This window comes from Alosa sapidissima, chromosome 24 (genome assembly GCF_018492685.1).
Source record: "Alosa sapidissima isolate fAloSap1 chromosome 24, fAloSap1.pri, whole genome shotgun sequence".
NCBI classification, from domain to species: Eukaryota; Metazoa; Chordata; class Actinopteri; order Clupeiformes; family Clupeidae; genus Alosa; species Alosa sapidissima.
In genome coordinates, this window is record NC_055980.1 from 16,787,882 (window position 1) to 16,809,632 (window position 21,751).

Consider the following 21,751-nt stretch of genomic DNA (forward strand, 5'->3'; position numbering starts at 1 on the left):
GCATGTTAAGTCTGTCAGAGTTGCTTATATTCTCTGTTGTTAGCCTCACAAATCACACAAATCTGTGTTGTTAAAGAGTCCTGTTAAAATGGATATCATTGCTGGCAGGATATGTCTGGATATGTCAGGATAGTGTCTGGAGGTCTGTGCCCACAATCCAAGGGATCTATGGTGTGTTTCGGAACAGCAAGCCACTGTAATAAGGACTCCTGAGCCTAAGACAGCAGATCGCTGGAATGTGAATTAGAGACTTTACCTAAGGTGATGGAATACCTGTGCAGATAGCATACACAGAGACAAATACACACACACACACACACACACACACACACACACACACACACACACACACACACACACACATGAATACACTCACAGATGAGAATACTCACCCACACACATCCCCCACTAACTCTTTCCTTTCTCTTGTGTACTTCTCTTCCACTTATTGTAAATGTCGTTTGCTAAGCAAGCATTCAGCCTGCCAACGGAGTCTTAAGCTAATATCTCTGAGTTTGCTTTTGATTTCATTTGCTTGTTTTGCCTTTAGCCGTTAGTCCCCGGGCTTCACTAAGGAGTTCTCCCAGTGCAGCCCATGTTTGCTTTTGCCACTGAAAGGGGGACAGGTGCATCGCAATTGTGTGTCTCTCTCTCTGTGTGTGTGTGTGTGTGTGTGTGTGCTCATATAATTTAAACATTACTGGTACTGACTGATTTACGCCAGATTTCCGTACAAAGCAATGGGGTCATCATTTCGGATCTGGAGTAGAATCTAGATCCAGGAATTTTTGTTTACACTTTCTTTAACATTGCCAGATAAGGCAAGAATCTGGAGGCAGCCGAATGTCCAGTCTTATTTCAATTGTCTCAGACTGACAGAAACATCCCACACTTAAGCCTTTCTCTCTTGTCCACTAGTATGAATGGCAAACTCATCTCTCCTGCTCACACAAGACATGAGCTATGGTGACCTGTGTGTGTTGACACAAGGATTAGATGTACTTTATGTCTCCCTGTCTTTGTCTGTGGTGCTTTGTCGGAACGTGGGAGTGTAGGAAGAAGTTGAGGTGGATAGACACTTTCCTTTAAAGCAACACCAAAGAACTTTTCCTCTGTCGCACGCACTATTTGTTTATCCAGCTCTGGCTTTGGAAATAACGATGTCCACAGACAAGGTAGAATATGTTGCATGATTTTTTGAAAGTACAATGTATTGCGACATCAGATGCAAGTCAAATTGGTAGTTTCTTATGCAGGGCTCTACACTAACATTTTTTTTCAAGAGCACTTGTGCGTCCAAGTTAAAAAAATTAGGAGCACAGACAAAAATTTGGGTGCACAGTCAGTTCTGTACTTAACTTACAAATAATCTAACATTATACTGCAGCTAACAGTTAAACATGCCAGTGCACCAATTGCGAATATTAAGAATGACTGACAACATTTAGGCTACAGGAAACAGGATTTTAAAGATCAGTGCCTACTTTATTTTCAGTCTGTTCTATTTTCCTACATTTTGTTAATGTAAAATAATATAATACATTGCCATATTTGCATTTAGCCTGTATATCAAGTATCCTGCCAAATGTAGGCTAATTTATTTATTTGTGAATCCATCTATAGCTAATCCAAATATGCCCATGGTTGATGAATTACTGAAACGATTTTGGAAACATTATTTTAAGGTACAAAAAACTCTTTGGTGTTGCTTTAAGACCTGTGGCCTTTAGTGTCAGACACAGACACACACACACACACACACACACAGAGAGAGAGAGAGAGAGAGAGAGAGAGACAGAGAGAGAGACCGACACACACAGAGACACACACACACACACACACACACACAGACACACAAACAAAAGCCAATATGCCAGACAAAAGTATCTGTTGAGCAGAGTTTTAGCAGAGGCGTTCTATAGGTTTAGTCTACTGGAAAAAGATCCTTCACTGAAAATACTCCATTTCTCTGATCACTGACCAGTTGACACTCTCAATGTGTTCTGGTTCATAATGGCTAATAGACTTCTATAGCTTTCTAAGAAGAACAGCTACCAGTAATAAAAAAAAACAGTCTACACTGAACCCCTCGGACTTAACTATCAAATCCGATGATACACGGTAATCATTGTGAGGTAATTACTGTGTCTTAAAACGTGAAACATGAAAAGGAGAGTGAAAAAAATATCCTCGTCAGTGGACGGATAATGTTTAAAAGGATAATTAATGTTTCTACCTAGGGAGTAAAGCCAATAATATTTTTTTTGTATTTTCTCAATGGAGCCATTGTTCACAGAACCTGCCAGACATTAGCAGAGATAATAGCACAATCTCTGCGGCGCCTGTGCTATTAAGATATGGGTGATTGAGGAGGGATTCATCAAGAAGCACTCTAGAATACACAGAGCCCTGATTTATTTCATGGGCAACTGGCAACAAGCAAAACATCGGACAACAAGCAAAGTCTGTGGCACATGGGCTAAAACTAATTCATTTTTCTAATTCAAAGCTAATTCACTTTGCTAATTCAAAGCTAAATCGGAATCATTTCGCTAATTTGATCCCATGAGGAAGGGCACAGAGTGGGTCAGTGCATTGATGTTACACACCACATACAGTAGCTTTACTGTAGTTCATGCATGACAGACTTCTGTAGACCCATCAATAAAATTAGGCCCCACACAGTCTCCATTGCCAGGCACTAACTAACTCTGCACTGCTCTGAAAAACCAAAGGGTGAAAGGGTCTGTCACTGTCCCGGCTGTCTAGAGTTTCTTTTTGCAGTTGTGCCACACATTTAACCCTTAAAGGTGTAGGTTTTTGAACGTTCTAAGTTCCGCAACAATTGAAGGTTCTAAAATTCTATGTTGAATTCAATGAACCCAGATATTCTTTAGAACGTTCATTTCTCAACATTCCCGTCACACCGGTGTGACGGTACTCCTTTAAGGGTTAATAGCCATTCTGTAACATTCAGCTACTTGCTTATTTGACGCTCAACGCTGGAATCCTTTGAAGCGGGTGTTGAAGTGGTGTTTGCATGAGCAAACAGGGCAGTAAATAACAACAACAACAGCAAAACAAACTGATGCTGTTGCTGATGGATCACTCACACTTCCAATACGTCAATGTGTGTATGCAGTATGAGTATTCTATACACATATTTTTGTGCTTTTGAATGTAAACCTATTCAGAGGCATTTATTAGCTTTGTTCGAAGGAAGCTCGTGAAAGAATGTTTCCTGTGTGTATGTATTATTCTGAGGAATGTTGGATGTTCCCGTCGTCCCACTCACTGTGCCTCAGAATATGGGAAAAGGAATTAAAGTGGTTCCTGACGGTTTTAAATAAATCATGATTGATATGCTCTGCTGTTGTGTCATTCATCCTTTCTTACTCTATTTTGGATGTTGAGGTATTTTTTTAACCCCCTCAGTCAATCATTATTCAGAGGCATATAAAGCCGTTATTTTTTTTTTGTATCTAACAGATGTCCAGTCTTATGTTCATGGGATCATGGAAAGTTTTGGTTCAATCCTGACACTCTGTGTGTGCATTCTAGGAACGTTACTGGTGGAGAACATGCAGATCAATGGGCGAGCAGAGGACCCTGACAGGACCATCTCTCTCTCACTGCGAGATAACTACGACCACTGGGTCATTCTGGACTCGGTCAACCAACGACTCTATCTAAACAGCACCGGCAGAGTTCTGGACAGGGATGTAAGTACACTGAAGAAAGTATACTTAATCAGGATTTACGCTGTGAAAAAAATGCATTAAATGTACTTCATCGAGGGAAAGTGCTTATATTGATTTCTTATGTTTGAGGTATTTTCTAACTCGACTTTGACCATGACTTGTACTTTTCTTACAAACTGATATGCCATATTGAAACACTATGAACACTGCTTATCATGTCTCAACCTATTATGTATTCATTCCATCTTTTGTTGTTTTTTTCTGTCTTCCCTCCATCAGCCCCCATCCTATATTCAGTCCATCGTAGTGCAGGTGCAGTGTACAAATGAGCTGGTTGGCACGGTGATCCTCCACGAGGTCCGGATTGTGGTGAGGGACCGGAACGACAACGCCCCTCGCTTCCAGCAGCCGCGCTACTACGTGGCCATTAACGAGGTGAGAGTCGAGGAGAGAATGTTTCTCGGCGGCAGGTCAGGGACCAATTGGTTTCGCACCTCTAGATTGGCTTCGTTTTTTCAAATCAGGGAGGGATCATCTTAGGCCACTCAGATAGATGTTGACGGGATACCAAACAAAGAAAGACTGCAAAACTTCAGGCGGTGAAACCTCAGAAAAAGGTGATTTGTGGAAGTCGTTAGAAATCAGTATGTATCTGAAACAGAGAAGTTTCTAGATGTCTGTTTGTTTATATGTTATCTGATGTGGACTTTCACACATGCACCATGTATTGATTACCATGTCAGAATGTCCAGAGCACTCTGGGCGGCCATATCACTGTACTGTATGTATACTATACTATACCATACTATTACTGTACTGTATGTATCCTATACTATACCATACTATTACTGTACTGTATGTAGCCATGGATGAGGTGAGAGAGGGCAGAAATGTTCCATTGCAGCGCTGTATTAGCCTCCTCTAAATCGGTGCCAAGAAGCTGCATTCATACACAATGAATCCCTGTTAGTTATTTCTTCATGGCAGTATAATTTTAGTCAATCTAGAGCCAGGTTTATGAACCAAGGGACTGTGACAGAGATGCAGGTGCTGGTTTCCTCCATTATAATACTGTTTGATTTTATGGAGCTCAAAAATAGCTAATGGGGTTATTAGTCCATTAGTCCACCCATGCAGCCCCTATTTTTTGACGTTGCCGTATCCAAGCTTCTGACACCAGAGACATTTTGTAGAGACGTTTTCTTTTGACAGTTTGTACGTGTGTGTGACTCTAGTCTAAAATCCACCCCCTCAGCTCCCTTCAATACTTGTAGACGGTTCTGCGACTCAGCTGGCCTGGTGCCAGTCCATTAGTGCTGTGTTGGGGAAAAAAAATAAAGTAAAAATTAATTTATGTCCTGGATCATAGGTGGCAGTCAATGAGAGGGAATGTAATCAACGTTTTTTATGCAGATTCAGTCTCTCTTTCTCTCCCTCTCTCTCTCTCTCTCTCTCTCTCTCTCCCTCTCTCTCTCTCTCTCTCATTCACTCTACTGTTGGAAGAGGCCCACCAATCTGGGCAGTGGAGGGGGCGCTCTTCTGCATGGTTGAGATTGGTGTCGATGGCGGACGGAATGATGCCAGAATATGTCACCGGTTTATAATTAGTGGCATCACGGTTCACCAGAGAGACACATCCATCAGCAGAACCCACACACCCACACGTACATACACACACACACACACACACACACAGACACACACACACACACACACACACACACACACACACACACACACACACACACACACACACAGGCACACACACGCATATGGGCACACAGACACACACTCAGTGCATGGAGCAAACATATAAAGATGCTGAACACAGACTCACATAGACCAGGTACACAGGATGAACATGCACACATGCCTAGGAAGCTCTTATGAATAAAACATTTGCATCTGTGCAGACGCTCATATGCTGTACATTCATGTGAAGTTGGCACAGCTGACACTTAAGCAACTCCATGTGCACACATGCATATCACGATAAGTCAACACAGGCAATTTCAGATGAATGCCTACAGCTGCTCACCGTATATTCATACACATACATACAGTATACATGTTTCACAAGTGACATTCATGCATACCGTAACACACATTGATGTTTACATCAGTGTCTTGCACATTTCTGGTTGATATAAGCATACAATATCAATATGTTTCGCTGACTTTTTGTGTTTACACAGCCACATAACATCCTCCTCCTAAAAATCTCACTTTTTCCTCTGTGTCTGTGTTGGAAGGGGATGTTAAGAGCTGTGGTGCCTAGTGTTCCTCCTGGGCACCTGTAGACTAGCAGAGGTTTATTCTAGAAGACAGGTTTGTTAGATAGAGGGAAGTAAACACTGCTGACAGGGCACCTGTGGTGGAGAGACCTGGAAGGGCTTCTTTGGATCAACAGCTGAGAGAGCAGGTGCCCACTACTTGTCCAATAAAATCCATAAAACTATATGCAGTGTGGTATGGAGCTGGGCAATTGGGGCAGCTGTGGCCTACTGGTTAGGGCTTCGGTCTTGTAACTGAAGGGTTGCCGGTTCGATCCCCGACCAGTAGGAACAATGTGGGCGGGGAAAGTGATTGAGCTCCGCTCTCCCATGCCCACACCACATCCATGGCTAAACTGCCCTTGAGCAAGGCACCTAACCCCTCACTGCTCCCCGAATGCCGCTGTAGCAGACAGCTCACTGCTCTGGGTTAGTGTGTGCTTCACCTCACTGTGTGTTTCACTAGTTCACGGATTGGGATAAATGCAGAGACCAAATTTCCCTCAGGGGATCAAAAGAGTATATATACTTATACTAAGTATAGTTTTTTTTTTTCAGACAGATATTTGAGGATTTAGAAATCTAAAAACGATACTGTCTATCAACGGAAACACATACCATAGGTCTTGTTTATATACAAGAAATTATGCAGAAATTATGCTACTGTTTTTAAGGGACAGTTATTGGAAACATATAAGTGAGTATTTGAGCTTTTCAAACACATTTACAGTTATTGTTATGACAGTTGTTTACTCTGTAAAATTAACTGTGGGCTCTAGCATGGCTACTGTACATATTCTGCAGAGTTTTCTCATTGCATAATGTGGTGTGACTTCTAACATGAATAAAGTCCACAGTCTGGCTACTTCTTCTGAAAGACTTACCTGATGCTTCCACATTCTCGCTGTATGTCATACATTTCAGCATAGTTGTTTTCTTGATGGGCACACTGCTACACATTCAACTATGTATGTAATCGTATGGATGCATTTATTTTAAATGTCATATAAATGTCTTTATGGTCACATGTATGCTGCGCTTTATGGTCACATGTCAGCAGAAGTGCTCGTACGGGAGTGCATGGCAGACATGCCCACTCTGAGGCTAGTGAGGTGTTGGGTAGAGTTGAGATCAGCGGAAGGGGGAGTGCAGTGTGTGTGAGTGAGAAAGAGAGAGTATGTGTGTGTGTGTGTGTTTGTGTGTGTGAGTGATAAAGAGAGAGTATGTGTGTGTGTGTGTGTGTATGTATGTGTGTGTGTGTGTGTGTGTGTGTGTGTGTGTGTGTCTGTGTGTGTGTGTGTGTGTGTGTGTGTGTGTGTGAGTGTGTGTGAGTGAAAAAGAGAGAGTATATGTGTGTGTGTGTGTGTGTGTGTGTGTGTGTGTGTGTTTGTATGTATGTGTGTGTGAGAAAGAGAGAGTATGTATGTGTGTGTGTGTGTGTGTGTGTGTGTGTGTGTGTGTGTGTGAGTGAGAAAGAGAGAGTATGTATGTGTGTGTGTGTGTGTGTGTGTGTGTGTGTGTGTGTGTGTGTGTGTGTGTGTGAGTGAGAAAGAGAGAGTATGTATGTGTGTGTGTGTGTGTGTGTGTGTGTGTGTATGGTGGGGGGGTGGGGGTCATGTGGCTGTGTTCTAATTGAAATGGTCTCCCCAGGGAGGATCTGCAGGCCTTCAGTCATTAGTGTGCTGGCTTGCAGAGAGACTGACAGGAGCTCTCCTTCCCTTTATCTGCTCATTCATTCTTTCCCTCCATCTCCCTTTCTCTTTCTCTCACTCTCTCAATCTCACTGCATGTTCTATTTTTCTATTTTTCTTTCCTCTTCTCCATCCAGCAGTCCTTTATTCCCCTGTTCTTTCTTTTGCCTCCCACTCTTCCACCCTGTTCTCTCTCTCTTGTCTGTCTCTCTCTCTTTCTATGTTTTCTCTCTCCTTCCCCTTCTCCTTTTTGCCTCCCACTCTTCTATCCTATTATATCTCTCCCTCTTTCTCTGCCTCTCTCTCCCCTTCAACCCCCCTCTCTCTTTGCAGTGTGTCTCAAGACATGCACTCATTTTCCATATTTGTCCCCCTCTCAAAACTGTTTTGCGAACAGTTTGGTGCCGGTGTTGATCAAGCGTCTCATGCCCATAGTAGTCACGCAGGGCTCGCCACCAGCAGCTGATCGAGCCCTTCACACGCCAGCCAAGACTGTGATGGAGAGGACCGCCGATAAGATGAACAGGGAGGAAGGTCTCTTTCAGAAGGACGGGCGAGAAGGGAGCAGGGTGTGTGGTACGAAAGAAGATAAGATAAGGGCTACTGGAGAACAGTGAACATGGAAGGTCCATGGAGAGAGAGAGAGAGAGAGAGAGAGAGAGAGAGAGAGAGAGAGAGAGAGAGAGAGAGAGAGAGGATGAGAAAGAGGGGTGTTGAAGAACAGTGAATAAATACAAGGGATATGTTTTTTAGGAATAGGCATCTCTGTGTGTTGTGTCAGCTCACTGGTGTATATGTGACATACAGGATATGAGATACACTCACGCGTATGGTCGAGTACGTGGGGAAAAGAGGAAAAGGACAGTGAGAACAGGAGTGTTAAAGGAAAGTAAAAGAAGGTCTTTTTAGAAATAGGCTTTTGGAATAAGACATAGGAATAGACATAGGAATAGGCCTTAGGAATACACATAGGAATAGGTTTTAGGAATACAGATAGGAATAGGCCTTAGGAATACACATAGGAATAGGCCTTAGGAATACACATAGGAATAGGTTTTAGGAATACAGATAGGAATAGGTTTTTCGGAATACACATAGGATTAGGTTTTAGTAATACACATAGGAATAGGCCTTATGAATACACATAGTAGGCCTTAGGAATAGACACAGGAATAGGTTTTAGGAACATGCATCTGAGTTTAATCTCGGGTAACTGTGTCTCTGCAGTAAAGGGAGCACTTTAAAGTGTTTAACATGTAACACTGTCCACATCACCTGTAGGCTTCATACATATGGTATATATATATATATATATATATATATATATATATATATATATATATATATATTTAAGCAATATAGCACGAGTGAGAGTGGGGTTGGTCATGGATATTCCCACGGGTGTTGTTCGGCCGTAGCCACGAGGCCGGAGGATATTCCAGGGATATTCCAACTCATGGAACGTCTCTCGGCCAATCAGAAACAAATAAATAGTTCCATAGAACCCAATTGTTGTATAATTGCACATACTTAGTACATAGTATTAGAGTAGAGAGTAATTGGATTGGTGTCATAAATATGATAATTCAGTTTAATGTTCCACTCACGCGTTACCACCGCAGCCCGCCGACACAGCGGAGGTTGAATGTTCAGCGTTGCAACACGGCGAGAGTCGGCACGGGCTGTCCAGTGGGATCGCAGCAAGGATCATTTACCCCATCGGTTGAGTGGGGGTTGGGGGGTCGGTGGCGGATGGAGGGAGTCGAGGGTATGAGGAAGAACACGCAAGCAGGGATCATAAGCAGCCGTGATTCATCATTCTACACTGGTTGCTAGGTTACGGGGACGCTGGCGAGACTGACGCCGCTCCATCTGGCATGTTTTTGTTTGGCATTTTAAAAAGTTTAATGATTTAATGTACATTTTCTTCCAATCAATACATAGTATCTTATAAAGACTATATCTTATAGTCTATATATTTTGCTAGTTTTTCCGCTATTTTTCTCAAGACAAACACCATCTCTAAAGAGAAAGTTGGATACTGCGCCTGGCTGGCCTTACCTACCAGCGGAATTACCATAGTCCAGCGGAAACGCTATGTGCACCGTGGCTCAAGTCGCTCCTTCATCATCCAGCGAGTGATGTCCACTATCACCTCCTCTGCGGCAGGATCATGTGACGACGTTTATTGGCGGTTGACAACTGCTTGGTGTATTACCGCCACCGTTGGACTGGAGTGTGGAACAAGAGTTGCTGATTACCTTTAAATTAGACTCTTTTTAAAAGTCCTGTATCCCTTAAAAAAGAAAACAAAAAAAGAAAAATATTTCCTGTATTTCTCTGTAAGATATTTCTCAGTTCAAAAACAACTTTATTGGCCTCTACCTGAGCAATAAATCTTTGCCTCTCTACATGGTACTTCTGACATTAAAACAGCACATGTTCCACTGTTTCTAGACTGCGCCTTGTGCACTGCTCACATATACCATCTACATGTTTATTCATAAGAAACAGGGTGTTATTTAAGTAGGTGTGACCAAGCCTTAGCCTAGTCAGCACCACTTCTTCATGTCTGGATCTGTTAGCACTTATGCTCATGTCTTTCCTCACGTTAGGTTGGAGGTAATAAAGATGCCTCCCAGCGGTTCCATTCTCCCAGGTGTACTGCCATCTCTCATAGGACCTTACCTTAACTATGCTTTTAACCTCTGCCTTGCTGAGCTTGATCTCCACCTCCACACTGTCATTAGCTGCTGCTTTCTTAGCATATTTGTCAGCCAACTCATTCCCCTCCACCCCCTTATGCGCTGGGACCCACAAGAAAGAAAACCTGCTTTTTGCATTCCACTAGCCAGTTGTAAAATTTCTAATAAAACGTCTTTCCTTGATGCTGAGTAGGCATACTGTAAGCTTAAAAGAGCAGAGCTGGAATCAGATGCTATAACTGCATGTCTGTTGCACCCACAGCTTTCTGCCCACTGCAGGGCAAACCATATAGCTATTAGTTCTCCTGTATAAACTGCTAAGCCATCTGTTAGCCTTTTAGCTATAGCCAAACCCAGTTCTGGTACCACATGTGCCACCCCCACCCTACTGTCAGTTCTTTTGGATGCATCTCTAAATATAATCCTACTCTCCCTATATTTTTCAGCAATATAACTGTGCACTCTCCATTTGTCTATCTCCTCTTCCTGGTTTCCCTCAAGTAGTCCTAAATCCACTTTAAGTTCTTCAAATGTCCAGGGGGGGACTGCAGGTAGCGCCACTGTGGGGCTGATACTCATAGAACTTAACCTCATATTCACTACCTTGTGGTTAATTGTCCATCCAAAACTTCTCCCTCCCTCATGCATACGCTCTTGACAATTCCTAAGGGCTGGCTGGGCAATATGGTCCTCACTATGTCCCTTAAGGTTAGCCCAGTATACTAGGGCAAGCTGATCTCTTCTCAACTGCAAAGGCATCTCTCCCATCTCCACCTGTATGGCTGCTATTGGAGAAGTTTTCACTGCCCCACTACAGATCCTAAGGGCTTGATTATGCATAACATCCAGTTTCTTTAGTACAGTTTTGGATGCAGACCCATAAACCACACTCCCATAGTCAAATACTGATCTCATTAGGCCAGTATAAATTGTTCTCAATGCTGACCCAGATGCACCCCACTCGACTCCACACAGGCACCTCATTACATTTAAAATTCTCTTACACTTCCCCACCATCCTCTGCACGTGGAATGCCCAAGTCAACCTCTTATCAAACCACACCCCCAAATATTTAAAAACCTCAACTCTTTCCAATTCCCTGCCTAACAAATTAATTTTAAATTCAGGACCAATGTTCCCCCTAGAGAAGAACATTACCTTCGTTTTTTCAACTGAAATCCTAAATCCCCACTGTACTGCCCATATAAAAATGACTGATTAAAACTTTACCTTCCCCTGACCATACCTCAATAATAATAAATTCTAAGTCATCTCCTTTCCTCACCTCTCTGAATTGGAGCCCACTCTGAATGAAGGTAATGACTCCTCCACCCCTACCAGTATCTCTGTCCCTTCTAACTGAACTATACCCTTTTATCACAAATTCTAGTTTAGGGATCAGCCAGGATTCTTGAACACATATTACATTTGGCCTCACTACAAGTTCTTCAACATACTTCTTAAATTCTTGTCCATTGGCAATCAAACTCCTTGCATTCCATTGAAGGATAGTTCATACCATTAATATATACCTGAACATGACTGAGATTGGGATGACTCCTCGACATTGCTAACCTCTGATACATTAAGCGCATCTACAACATTACCCCATTCCAACGCTTGCGCGTTCAAATACTTTTTGGCCGACTTAACTATGATTTTAATTCTATCCGTTCTACTACTTATTTGAGCAGCTCCATTGATAACATCTGCCATAAAGAGTACAAAATCCATTTTCTTAACCACCAATGTGTCCTCTTGAATTTTATTACATGCTGTACATTCTCCCCCCATCTTGCTATTACCTTCTTTGGCCACATAGACTGGTTTAGGGATTAGTTTAACTGCTTCTGCATAGGACATTCCTTGTTCAGCTTTAATCCTTTGAACTTCTCTCATTCATTTGAATACCTCACATCCCCCATATGCGGCACTATGGTCGCCTCCACAATTACAACACTTTTGACTTGCCCCTTGCTCGCATTCACCATACTTATGTTCTCCTCCACATTTACTGCATCTTGTCTTCCCTTTACACACTGCTGCTATGTGCCCGAATCTTTGACATTTGTAACACCTTAGAGGGGGGGGGGGGGGGGGGGGGGGGGGGGTATGTATACCTTCACATCGTAACTCATGTAGCCAATGTACACTTTCTCTGGTAGGTTTTCTTGCTCAAAAGTAAGCAGAATTGAGAGACTTTCACATAAAACCCCATCTCTTTTCCTCTTTAATCTCTTCGCTTCACTTATCTTTACATTTTTTATGCTAGCCACCACTTCTTCTATGGACTCTGTAACCGGGATTCCTGTAATAACTCCTCTGTAATAACTCACACATTTTACTTTCTGGCCATTTAATGCGGTTACCTTGACTGCTTTCTTTAGCTGTTCCTCATCCTTACATTCCACCACCAGTGACCCATTCCTCAACTTTCTCACACTTCTTACCTGCCCAATTTCCTTGTGCACGACGCTGGAAAGCTGCACTGGACTCCACTTATCAAAATTTTCTCCCTCTTTCACCCGTGAGACAAACACCTTAAATTCCTCTGATGTTCACAAGATATTTAATTCATCATGACACTCTCTTGTACTTTGCAATTGACTCTTTTTCTTCCGCTTGTTGTGACTCCCTCCCTCACTCCCGCCATCATCAACATCCATCGTTCCCTTCCTGCTCCGTCACTTCCCTCTAGCAACTCCTGACCATTCACAGTCCAGCGCCTGTCTCGGTCGTCTCGCTCACGTTGTTTTCGCCTGCTCCTAACTCAAGCACGAGGGCGTGTCTTAAGGTGGCACTACTTAATGTGAGATCTCTTTCAAATAAGACATTTATTTTAAACGATTTTATTTCATCTGCCAACTTGGATTTTATGTTTTTAACTGAGCTACAAACAAATGATCATAGTCAGCTTGTTGAACTGTGTCCTCCTCAGTACGAGTCTTTCAACAAACCTAGAGTCAGCGGTCGCGGGGGAGGCATTGTGAGTGTGTACAGGAAGAGCTTAAAATGTCACCAAATACCTTGTGATGACTTTTCTTCCTTTGAAGCGCTCACTTTTAAACTTTGTGGTCCTGATCCAATTTTGTTTGTTGTAATTTACCGTCCCCCTAAACCATCAGGTTGTTTTTTAAATGAAATCCAAGAATTTCTCTCCACTCTTGTCTTATATTATGACAGTGTTGTTCTTTGTGGTGATTTTAATTTTCATGTTGATGACTCCAGTAATGTTCATGCTACTGATTTCCTAAACATTGTTAAATCTTTTCAATTTTGTGTCTGGACCAACACATAACCATGGTCATACACTGGACCTTGTTTTCACTCTGGGTCTTAAAATATCCTCTGTTGATTGTTTTGATATGACTGTATCTGATCATAACTGTATAGTTTTTAGTTGTGAAACATCCATCATCAGTACTGTCACTCCCAGCTCTTTCTGTTCCCGCATATTCAATGAGCATAGTGCCTCAAAATTCTGTGCATTATTCCAGAGTCAATGCCCTGACCTCTCTGAATACTCTTGTACCAATGATCTGGTTGACCAGTTTAATTCCATCTGCTTGTCTTCTCTAAATGTTATTGCACCCATGAAGGTTAGAACTAAGTCATCAGAAAGAAAGCAGCCCTGGATTAATAGTGGCATTCGTAGTTGTAAAAGGGATTGTAGAAAAGCTGAGCGTAAATGGAAGAAGTCTGGTCTTCAAGTTCATTCAAGTTCCCTGTGTCCCAGTGGAAAGTGATGCTGATTGTGAAAAGCTTTTGTCCTTTTTTACTGAGAAAGTAGAGTCAATTAGAACCTCTATCACTCCTAATACTATGCACTCTGAAGTCTCTTTCTTACAGGATAGGCATACTTTAAACCACTTCAATACAGTAACTCTATCTGAACTTCTAGAGACAGTGTCACATATAACAGTATCTTCCAGTCCTCTTGATGTAGTACCAACAAAGTTCTTATTAGAAGTAATTGAATCTGTTGGGTCCTGTTTGCTTTCTATTTTTAATAGTTCACTTTTAAATGGCATTGTCCCTGATTACTTTAAAACTGCAAGTATGAGCCCATTGCTAAAGAAATCAGGGCTTGATCCATCTCTACCTCAAAACTACAGACCTATTTCCAAGTTACCATTTGTATCAAAGATTCTTGAAAGATTAGTGTCCAAGCAGCTTGTCTCTGCACTGGAAAATAATAATATTTTTGAAAAGCTACAATCTGGTTTCCGAAAGTATCATAGCACTGAGACAGCGCTGCTGAAAGTTACAAATGACCTTTTAAGAACAGCTGATGATGGCATGTGTTCTGTCCTTGTACTTCTTGATCTTAGCGCAGCCTTTGACACTTTTGATCACAGCATATTGCTGCATAGACTGGAACATTGGGTGAGAATTTCTGGTACAGCCTTACAATGGTTTTCATCTTACTTGTCAAATAGGAAGTTTTGTGTTTCTGCAAACAGTTAACGTACACATCTTCATTTTCTCCTGTCAAGTATGGGGTACCTCAAGGGTCAGTTTTAGGACCAATTTTATTTTGTTTATACATGCTTCCTCTTGGGCACATTATCCAGAAACACTGTGTCTCCTTCCACTTCTATGCTGATGATACACAGCTGTACCTGCCCATTAGTTCCTCTGATCCTAGTATGCTGAATTCCTTAAATGAATGTCTTTGTGACATAAAAAACTGGATGTCGAACAATTTCCTCCAGTTGAATTCTGACAAAACAGAAGTCCTCATCATTGGATCCCAGCACATAGTGAAACAAATGATACCATCCTTAGGTCCCTTTCAATTTTTAGACTGTGTAAAACCTGTTGCAAAGAATCTTGGTGTCTGGTTTGACAGTAATTTAAGCTTTGAACGTCACATCACAAAGCTCATACAGTCTTGTTTCTATCACCTCAGAAATATTTCCAAGATTAGTTCCATCTTAACTTTTAAAGACACTGAGACCATTATACATGCATTTATTTCTTCACGCCTGGATTACTGCAATAGTCTTTTTTCTTTTTTCTTGTCTGAACCAAAAATCTATAAAGAGACTTCAAACTGTTCAGAATTCAGCTGCCCGGCTTCTTACTAAGACAAAGTACTGTAATCACATTACTCCTGTTTTAGCCTCACTGCACTGGCTCCCAGTAAGCTTTAGAATTGATTTTAAGATTCTTCTGATTACTTTTAAAGCTCTACATGGCCTGTCTCCCAACTACATGTCTGATCTCCTAGTACCTTATACACCTGTGCGTACTTTAAGATCATCTGGTAGTGGTTTCCTAACTATTCCTAAGGTCAATCTCAAAACTAAAGGGGAGAGAGCCTTTAGTGTCAGGGCACCTAGGCTCTGGAATGACCTGCCTGATGAAATCAGGTCAGCCAAGTCAGTATGCTCTTTTAAATCCCTCCTTAAAACTCATCTTTACAAGCAAGCCTTCCTTAGTTTTGTTTAAGTAATATACTTCATTTTGTGTTAAGTTTATTAAGTTTTATTTCAGTGTCAAGTTTTATTTCAGTATCCTAAGTTTTATTTCTGTGTCAAGTTTTATTTCAGTAAGTTTTATTTCAGTGTAAATTTATTTTCCTTTTACAAATTTATGTTAAGTTCTAATTGAATTAATATATATTATTTGATTGTTATATTATGTCATTTTTCATTTATGTTGATATTGTACAGCACTTTGTAACTTTGTTTTAAAAAGTGCTATATAAATAAAGATTATTATTATTATTATTATATTATTACACTGACTCTCCCGTTGTTAGCCCCTCAATAATGCATGGGCCCCACAGTGTCAGCTGGCCTGCACTTCTGATGAGGCATCAGTCTGTTATGTGTTGCTTTACGAAAGCATGTCGGCATCAACTGTTTCCACGTGGCGTTGATATGCGTTACTTAGAGGGTGCAATGTAAACAGCTTGCCTCTGTCTAATACTGTTTGTTTTACACTGTGTGTCATGGCAAAGCAGTGCAGAGAGTCTCCCCACTGGCATTAATAGACAGATTAAATAATGGTCGGGTGTGGCGGGGGACAGGCTCATTAGGGATGAAGGTTGAGCACAGATGGCAGACGAATGAAGCCAGTCTTTATATCATCGGAGTCGAAACTTTGGTTAATGACATGAACGTCCACAGAGAAACCAAGCAAGTTCACAATATTTGTCAGGTATTCGTTTGGTTTGCTTCCGCCCTCGAGTGAATACTCATGGCTCCTCTCGAACCCACTGAAAAGGGAAAGAGACCATGGCCTGATTTCTGTTTCTCTTTAACTCTGGCAGTGCCTTTGTTCTCCGTGCTTTAACATTCTTGACTCACCGTTGCCCACGAATTTTTTAAAGTTCAGAAATACAGACACCTGCTATCTGCCCCTGCTGTCATCCGGCTATCCTCACCGGTCATTTGGCTGTTAAAGTTGCTCTCTCACATTACAGAGTAGAGAGCAGGAAAGGAGAGAGAGGTAAGTCTCGTCAGGGGGTTCCAACTGTGACAGGTGGAAAAGAGTGTTCCGCCGATGTCCACCGCAGTTGTTTCGCGGCGAGTACTCTTTTATGTTCCGCAGTAAGAAGCGTTTGAAGACACCAGGGAGGCTGTTGGCCCGAGTTTTTCAAAACTGGAGCGCAACTTGTAGACATTTGCCCGACACTTTTGTTTGAAGTACTTCTCAGTCTACTCAGCATGAGTTCTGTTTGGGTCTCAGCTGTTTTAGTCTGTAGTTTTCCACCAAAAATTGTACTTTGTACTTTAGACTGAAGTATATGAGACACTGGGTACATCTGTATCAGCAACATGAACTCACCTTGATGTTTTTTTGTAACAAATGCTGTTTCTTTGTTAATTGGTTTGATTGTTTTTCATCTCATTAGGATTGTGCAAAAAACATAATCAATTTAGGAGGGGAGCTGACTCACAGGACATTTGCATGAGTTTATTAGTTAGTTTTGCTTTTACTAATTTCTCTAATCCCAAATACACTGATGTAGAGATGACATTGTACCTCTCACTTTTTAAGTGTTATTTATGTACTTCCTGGAGACACATACAATATCAAGTATAGCCTGTTACTCTACTACTAAGCCACATATCGGATGGGAGCACACACTTACCTTCACCGAGCCAGCAGGGAGAATCTCCCTCGCCTGTCTACGGTTCGTTTCACCGTGTCAAGATGGCTTTATCTTGTTGTGTGTATTTACATGCAAAGGCAGCGGTGCTCCGTTAAAGCCTGTCTCCTCTCTTCTCTCTCCTCTTTCCCCTCCCTTTAGCTGACCCCTGTCGGCACCACCATCTTCTCTGGGTTCTCTGGAAACAACGGGGCCATTGACATCGACGACGGACCCAACGGCCAAATCGAGTACACCATTCAGTTCAACCCAAATGACCCAGTAAGCTCCGTCACATACCACGCCACATCGCATACAAATAAGGCTTACTCACTACATGTTAAGCTTGGATAGTGATAAGTCAGCGTAGTTGTGTAGTTCATTGCCTGTGTTGCCTCAGTGCACTAAGAGGGTGAGTTATATACAGTATTCGTGCCAGCTCTGGTTGCTATGGCATGACAATAAGCCCATTTCATAGTGCCCAAGTGCCCGGCCTCATTGATGTTAATGATACCTTAATTGGCAGGGTGAAACATCTTCCTGTTTCTGTCTGTCCTGTGGACTGTGCTGTTCCAGGGGAAGTTAGTTTACATGGTGGCAACATCTTGTAACATTTCTATATAATTATATAACATATAGAATTATTAGATAATTTTTATGCTTTTTGTTGAAAGATTCGATGTGGAAGGTCATTGTAGTTATCCAGTTCGAAGGTTGTTTTTTGTGTGCTTTATGAACGGATACACAGAAACCTGATTTTCTGAGTATCTGTGCAGAGAAAGGAAGTGTTGTTGCATTTCCTCAAAATCTCCGAGGTTGAGTCATTCAAGGTTTGCATGTCATGTCACACATTGACATGCAAACATTGCCTTAAAAATATAACCGACTTCATTAAACTTGCATGCACTGTAAACACTTGCTAGTATCCTTGGCATCCTCTGAAGGTTACAGGTGCCAAACCAAGACCAAGGAAGAGCTGTGTCTGCTTGGAAACACACACTGAGTTTACAGTGAAGTGGATGTTTATCTTTAACGCAGATCCTCTGCTTACACACTGTGTTGTCTTTTTTCCATAGATGACTAGGATGTTTATCTTTAACGCAGATCCTCTGCTTACACACTGTGTTGTCTTTTTTCCATAGATGACTAATAGGACATTTGATATCCCCTTAACCTTGTCTGGCTCTGTGGTGCTTCGAGAGAGGCTGAATTATGAAGAAATCACACGCTACCTTGTCATTATCCAGGCCAATGTAAGTTATTTCTTTTCTTTTTTAAAATAAGATAAGATATGATTTTGCACCAGTTTTTAGGAGGCTTGGGGGTTTATCAATGCTACATCATACCAGAAGATCCAAAAAAAAATATTTTGGTCTTTAATGTTTGTCCTCTGGGAATTATGTAGTGTTCTTTTTGGTAATTAAAGATTTTGTTTCCTGACATACTGCTCAATATGAATATGTTACGCACTGATATGGATATCTTAGCATGCATAATAAAACCCCGTTTTCCTCAAGGACCGAGCTCCAAACCCAAAGGATAGACGGACAGCCACCACAACTCTGACGGTGGATGTGTTGGACGGCGATGACCTTGGGCCTATGTTCCTGCCGTGCAGTCTGGTGGACAACACGCATGACTGCAAACCCCTCACCTACCATGCTGGCGTTCTGGAGCTTGCTGACCCCGTAAGTGAAGGCTGTCTCCCGGGAAACCAGTCCAGTCATACCCCCCTGCTCCCCGGCTTATGTAATGAGGTTCATTTATTTTGGTGCAGAAAGGCAGAAAGGCAAGACAACAGATATGGCAGGCAGATTATTGTTTTTATTGATCGTGTCTTCCCCAATTAACCCACACTACAAAGTCTAGTCTAGAGTGTTTTCAACACAATACAGTATTGATAGGTACATAAATGGGAGGAGAAACAGGTCTGTCACTAAAAAGAGCACTAATATGGCGTTTGGATTGTTTTGAGAACCTTATTGGTTTTATCTAATGAGTTTTCATTCCTTCACTTTGTCTTTGCAAAGGATCTGATACTGCTGCTGAGACCTTTGTAGAATACGCTACATTGATAAATACTACTAAATGTGAGAAGAATTTCAACTGTAAAATGTAGCAGGAAGGATACTGAATTATGTAAGACTGCTGGCTCAAACTGTGGTGTCAAATTAATGACAGCGTTGAATGTACAGAGAGAGATTAAAGTAGTTGAGTGTTGTTATTCAGCCTTTTTGTTTCACCAAATCCCAAGAGTTAAATCACCTCCTGTCTGCATGATTTTACATGGACCTGGTGATCCTTTCTGAAAAAAGCTTTTTTCCCCAAAGTCAGCAATGCTCTGTATATTTCCTCAATTTTCTGCAGAACGTAGACACTCCTAGGGCAACCCATTAACTCAGCATCTGAACACAAATTTTCGTAATGCCTGTCACCACTTCCCTTTTGTCACATCCAGCTACCATGTGTACAGAAAAAAAGAAAAAAAATCTCCCACACACACACAATCGTTGTGCCTCTGGAGCACTGTCATTGCTTTCCTGTCCAGCGTCTGGTGACTGTGAGCCGCAGACACATGATGGCAATTCTCTTTCAGGCTGTTAAGTCAATGATAGAAAAATAGGGGTTGTCAGCTTACAGGAAACAGATTGTGTTTGATGGCAGCGGCGCAGTCTTGAGAGATTGTTGACTGCCCCCTGAGACCGGCCTCCGCTAAGTGGCCGAACCTCCCGATTTTGTGTTTCTGTGCATTTTTGTGCATTTCTGGTCTTCTCCGTGTAGAGCCTGTTCACTAACACTGGCCTTGACGCTTAGGCAGCATTGCTTTCCTTGAAGTTCATGGAGTGTTTTATACCACTTTCTCGACAAAACAAAAATGATTTTTTTTTTTAAACTCTCCCCTACTTGAACCCTCCTGGGACCAACCCTTTTTTTAATTGCAGTTGTGCATCCTTAAAGCAATTTAACATTGTTTATTTGGCTTTTGTGTGTGTGTGTGTGTGTGTGTGTGTGTGTGTAGGGTGGGGTGGGGTGGTTTTGGTGGTGGGGGGGTGATGATGACTAACCGCTGGATATAGTTGCACATTAAATATGGAAGATCAAAGCGTCTAGACTTGGAATCCCTCAGTGCGGCTGTGGTGATTGAAGCAACTACAAAGGGAAACCCCAGGAAAGCTGCGGAGACAAGAGAGCCCATTTGTATCTGTGCCCCTGAAATGTGATTGTCTGCGATTGTTCCAGTGAACCTGCCAAAGTTGGCTTTGGCTTCCATCCTAATCGAAGAGGAAGGTCACAGTCTTTTTTTATCATTATAGTGGTGAGGAATGTTTCCAGGTGTCGAGCATTCTGGTTCTCAGGATGACCTCTTGGCTCAGGAATGACAAACATTTTTTTTGGTCATAATGTTCTTTCACACTCTGTTGTAAAGAGGTCCGTTGAGCTATGAATGTCAATGAGTCAATGTGTTTAGATGATGGACTACATGTTGTTCATGTTGTTCTACATGTCGCTGTCTGCTGTTTACTGGTGCGGTCTGGTGCCTGTGATGGTATGTCACCAGCGCGGAAGCATTTTCCTGATGTAAGAACAACCTCTGGCATTGAACATCCCCTTGTTTCTGTTTTGGGTTATTCTGTTGTTCTTATTCAAGTGGTTATGTGCAAGTTGTTAGTGTTTTGTATTAGTTTGTTTTGTATTTTTTCCAAGTTGAACTGTTGAATGTACAGATTGATGGGATTGATGTTTGCTAGAGCTACATCTCTACATCTCTACATCTCACAGTGATGCAAACATGGAGGAAATAAACTGCCGGTATGCATTTCAGTACATTCCTACAAGTTTGAATGTGGTCTTCACTGCGTGGATGAGCGAGACTTTCTTTTTATAAGAATGTTTTTTGGGCTTTTTGCCATTTTATTCAGATGAAGACAGTGAAGTGACAGGAAGTGAGTAGGAGAAAGCGAGAGAGAGAGAGAGAGAGAGATAGAGATAGAGAGAGATGAGGAGGGATCAAGAAATGACCGTGGGTCGGGTCCGAACATGGGTGAGTTTTGTATTTTTTTCTAAGTCGAACTGTTGGAAAACTCCCAATGTCCTCCTCTTGATCTCTCTATTATATTACAGTCAAGTTTCAGAGAGAGAGAGAGACTGACTGCGGGTCGGGCCCGAACATGGGTCCCCGTGGGCACTTGGACCTGAATGTTGCACGAACACTGCTGGCACTTGGTCCACAGCTCCCCCCAGTAAGCTAGACTTTAGAGAATGAGCAGCTACAGCTTTC

At 41.9% G+C, this 21,751-nt stretch overlaps 1 protein-coding gene across 1 annotated transcript in view; it reads left to right on the forward strand.

Moving 5' to 3' along the window:
* LOC121700727 (protocadherin-15-like) overlaps positions 1 to 21,751 on the forward strand; it is a 180,616-nt gene that overhangs the window by 97,208 nt on the left and 61,657 nt on the right. The window contains 5 exon segments of the mRNA XM_042083929.1: positions 3,562 to 3,722; positions 3,981 to 4,136; positions 17,635 to 17,754; positions 18,615 to 18,725; positions 18,990 to 19,160. Coding sequence (XP_041939863.1) covers positions 3,562 to 3,722; positions 3,981 to 4,136; positions 17,635 to 17,754; positions 18,615 to 18,725; positions 18,990 to 19,160 — 719 coding nt within the window.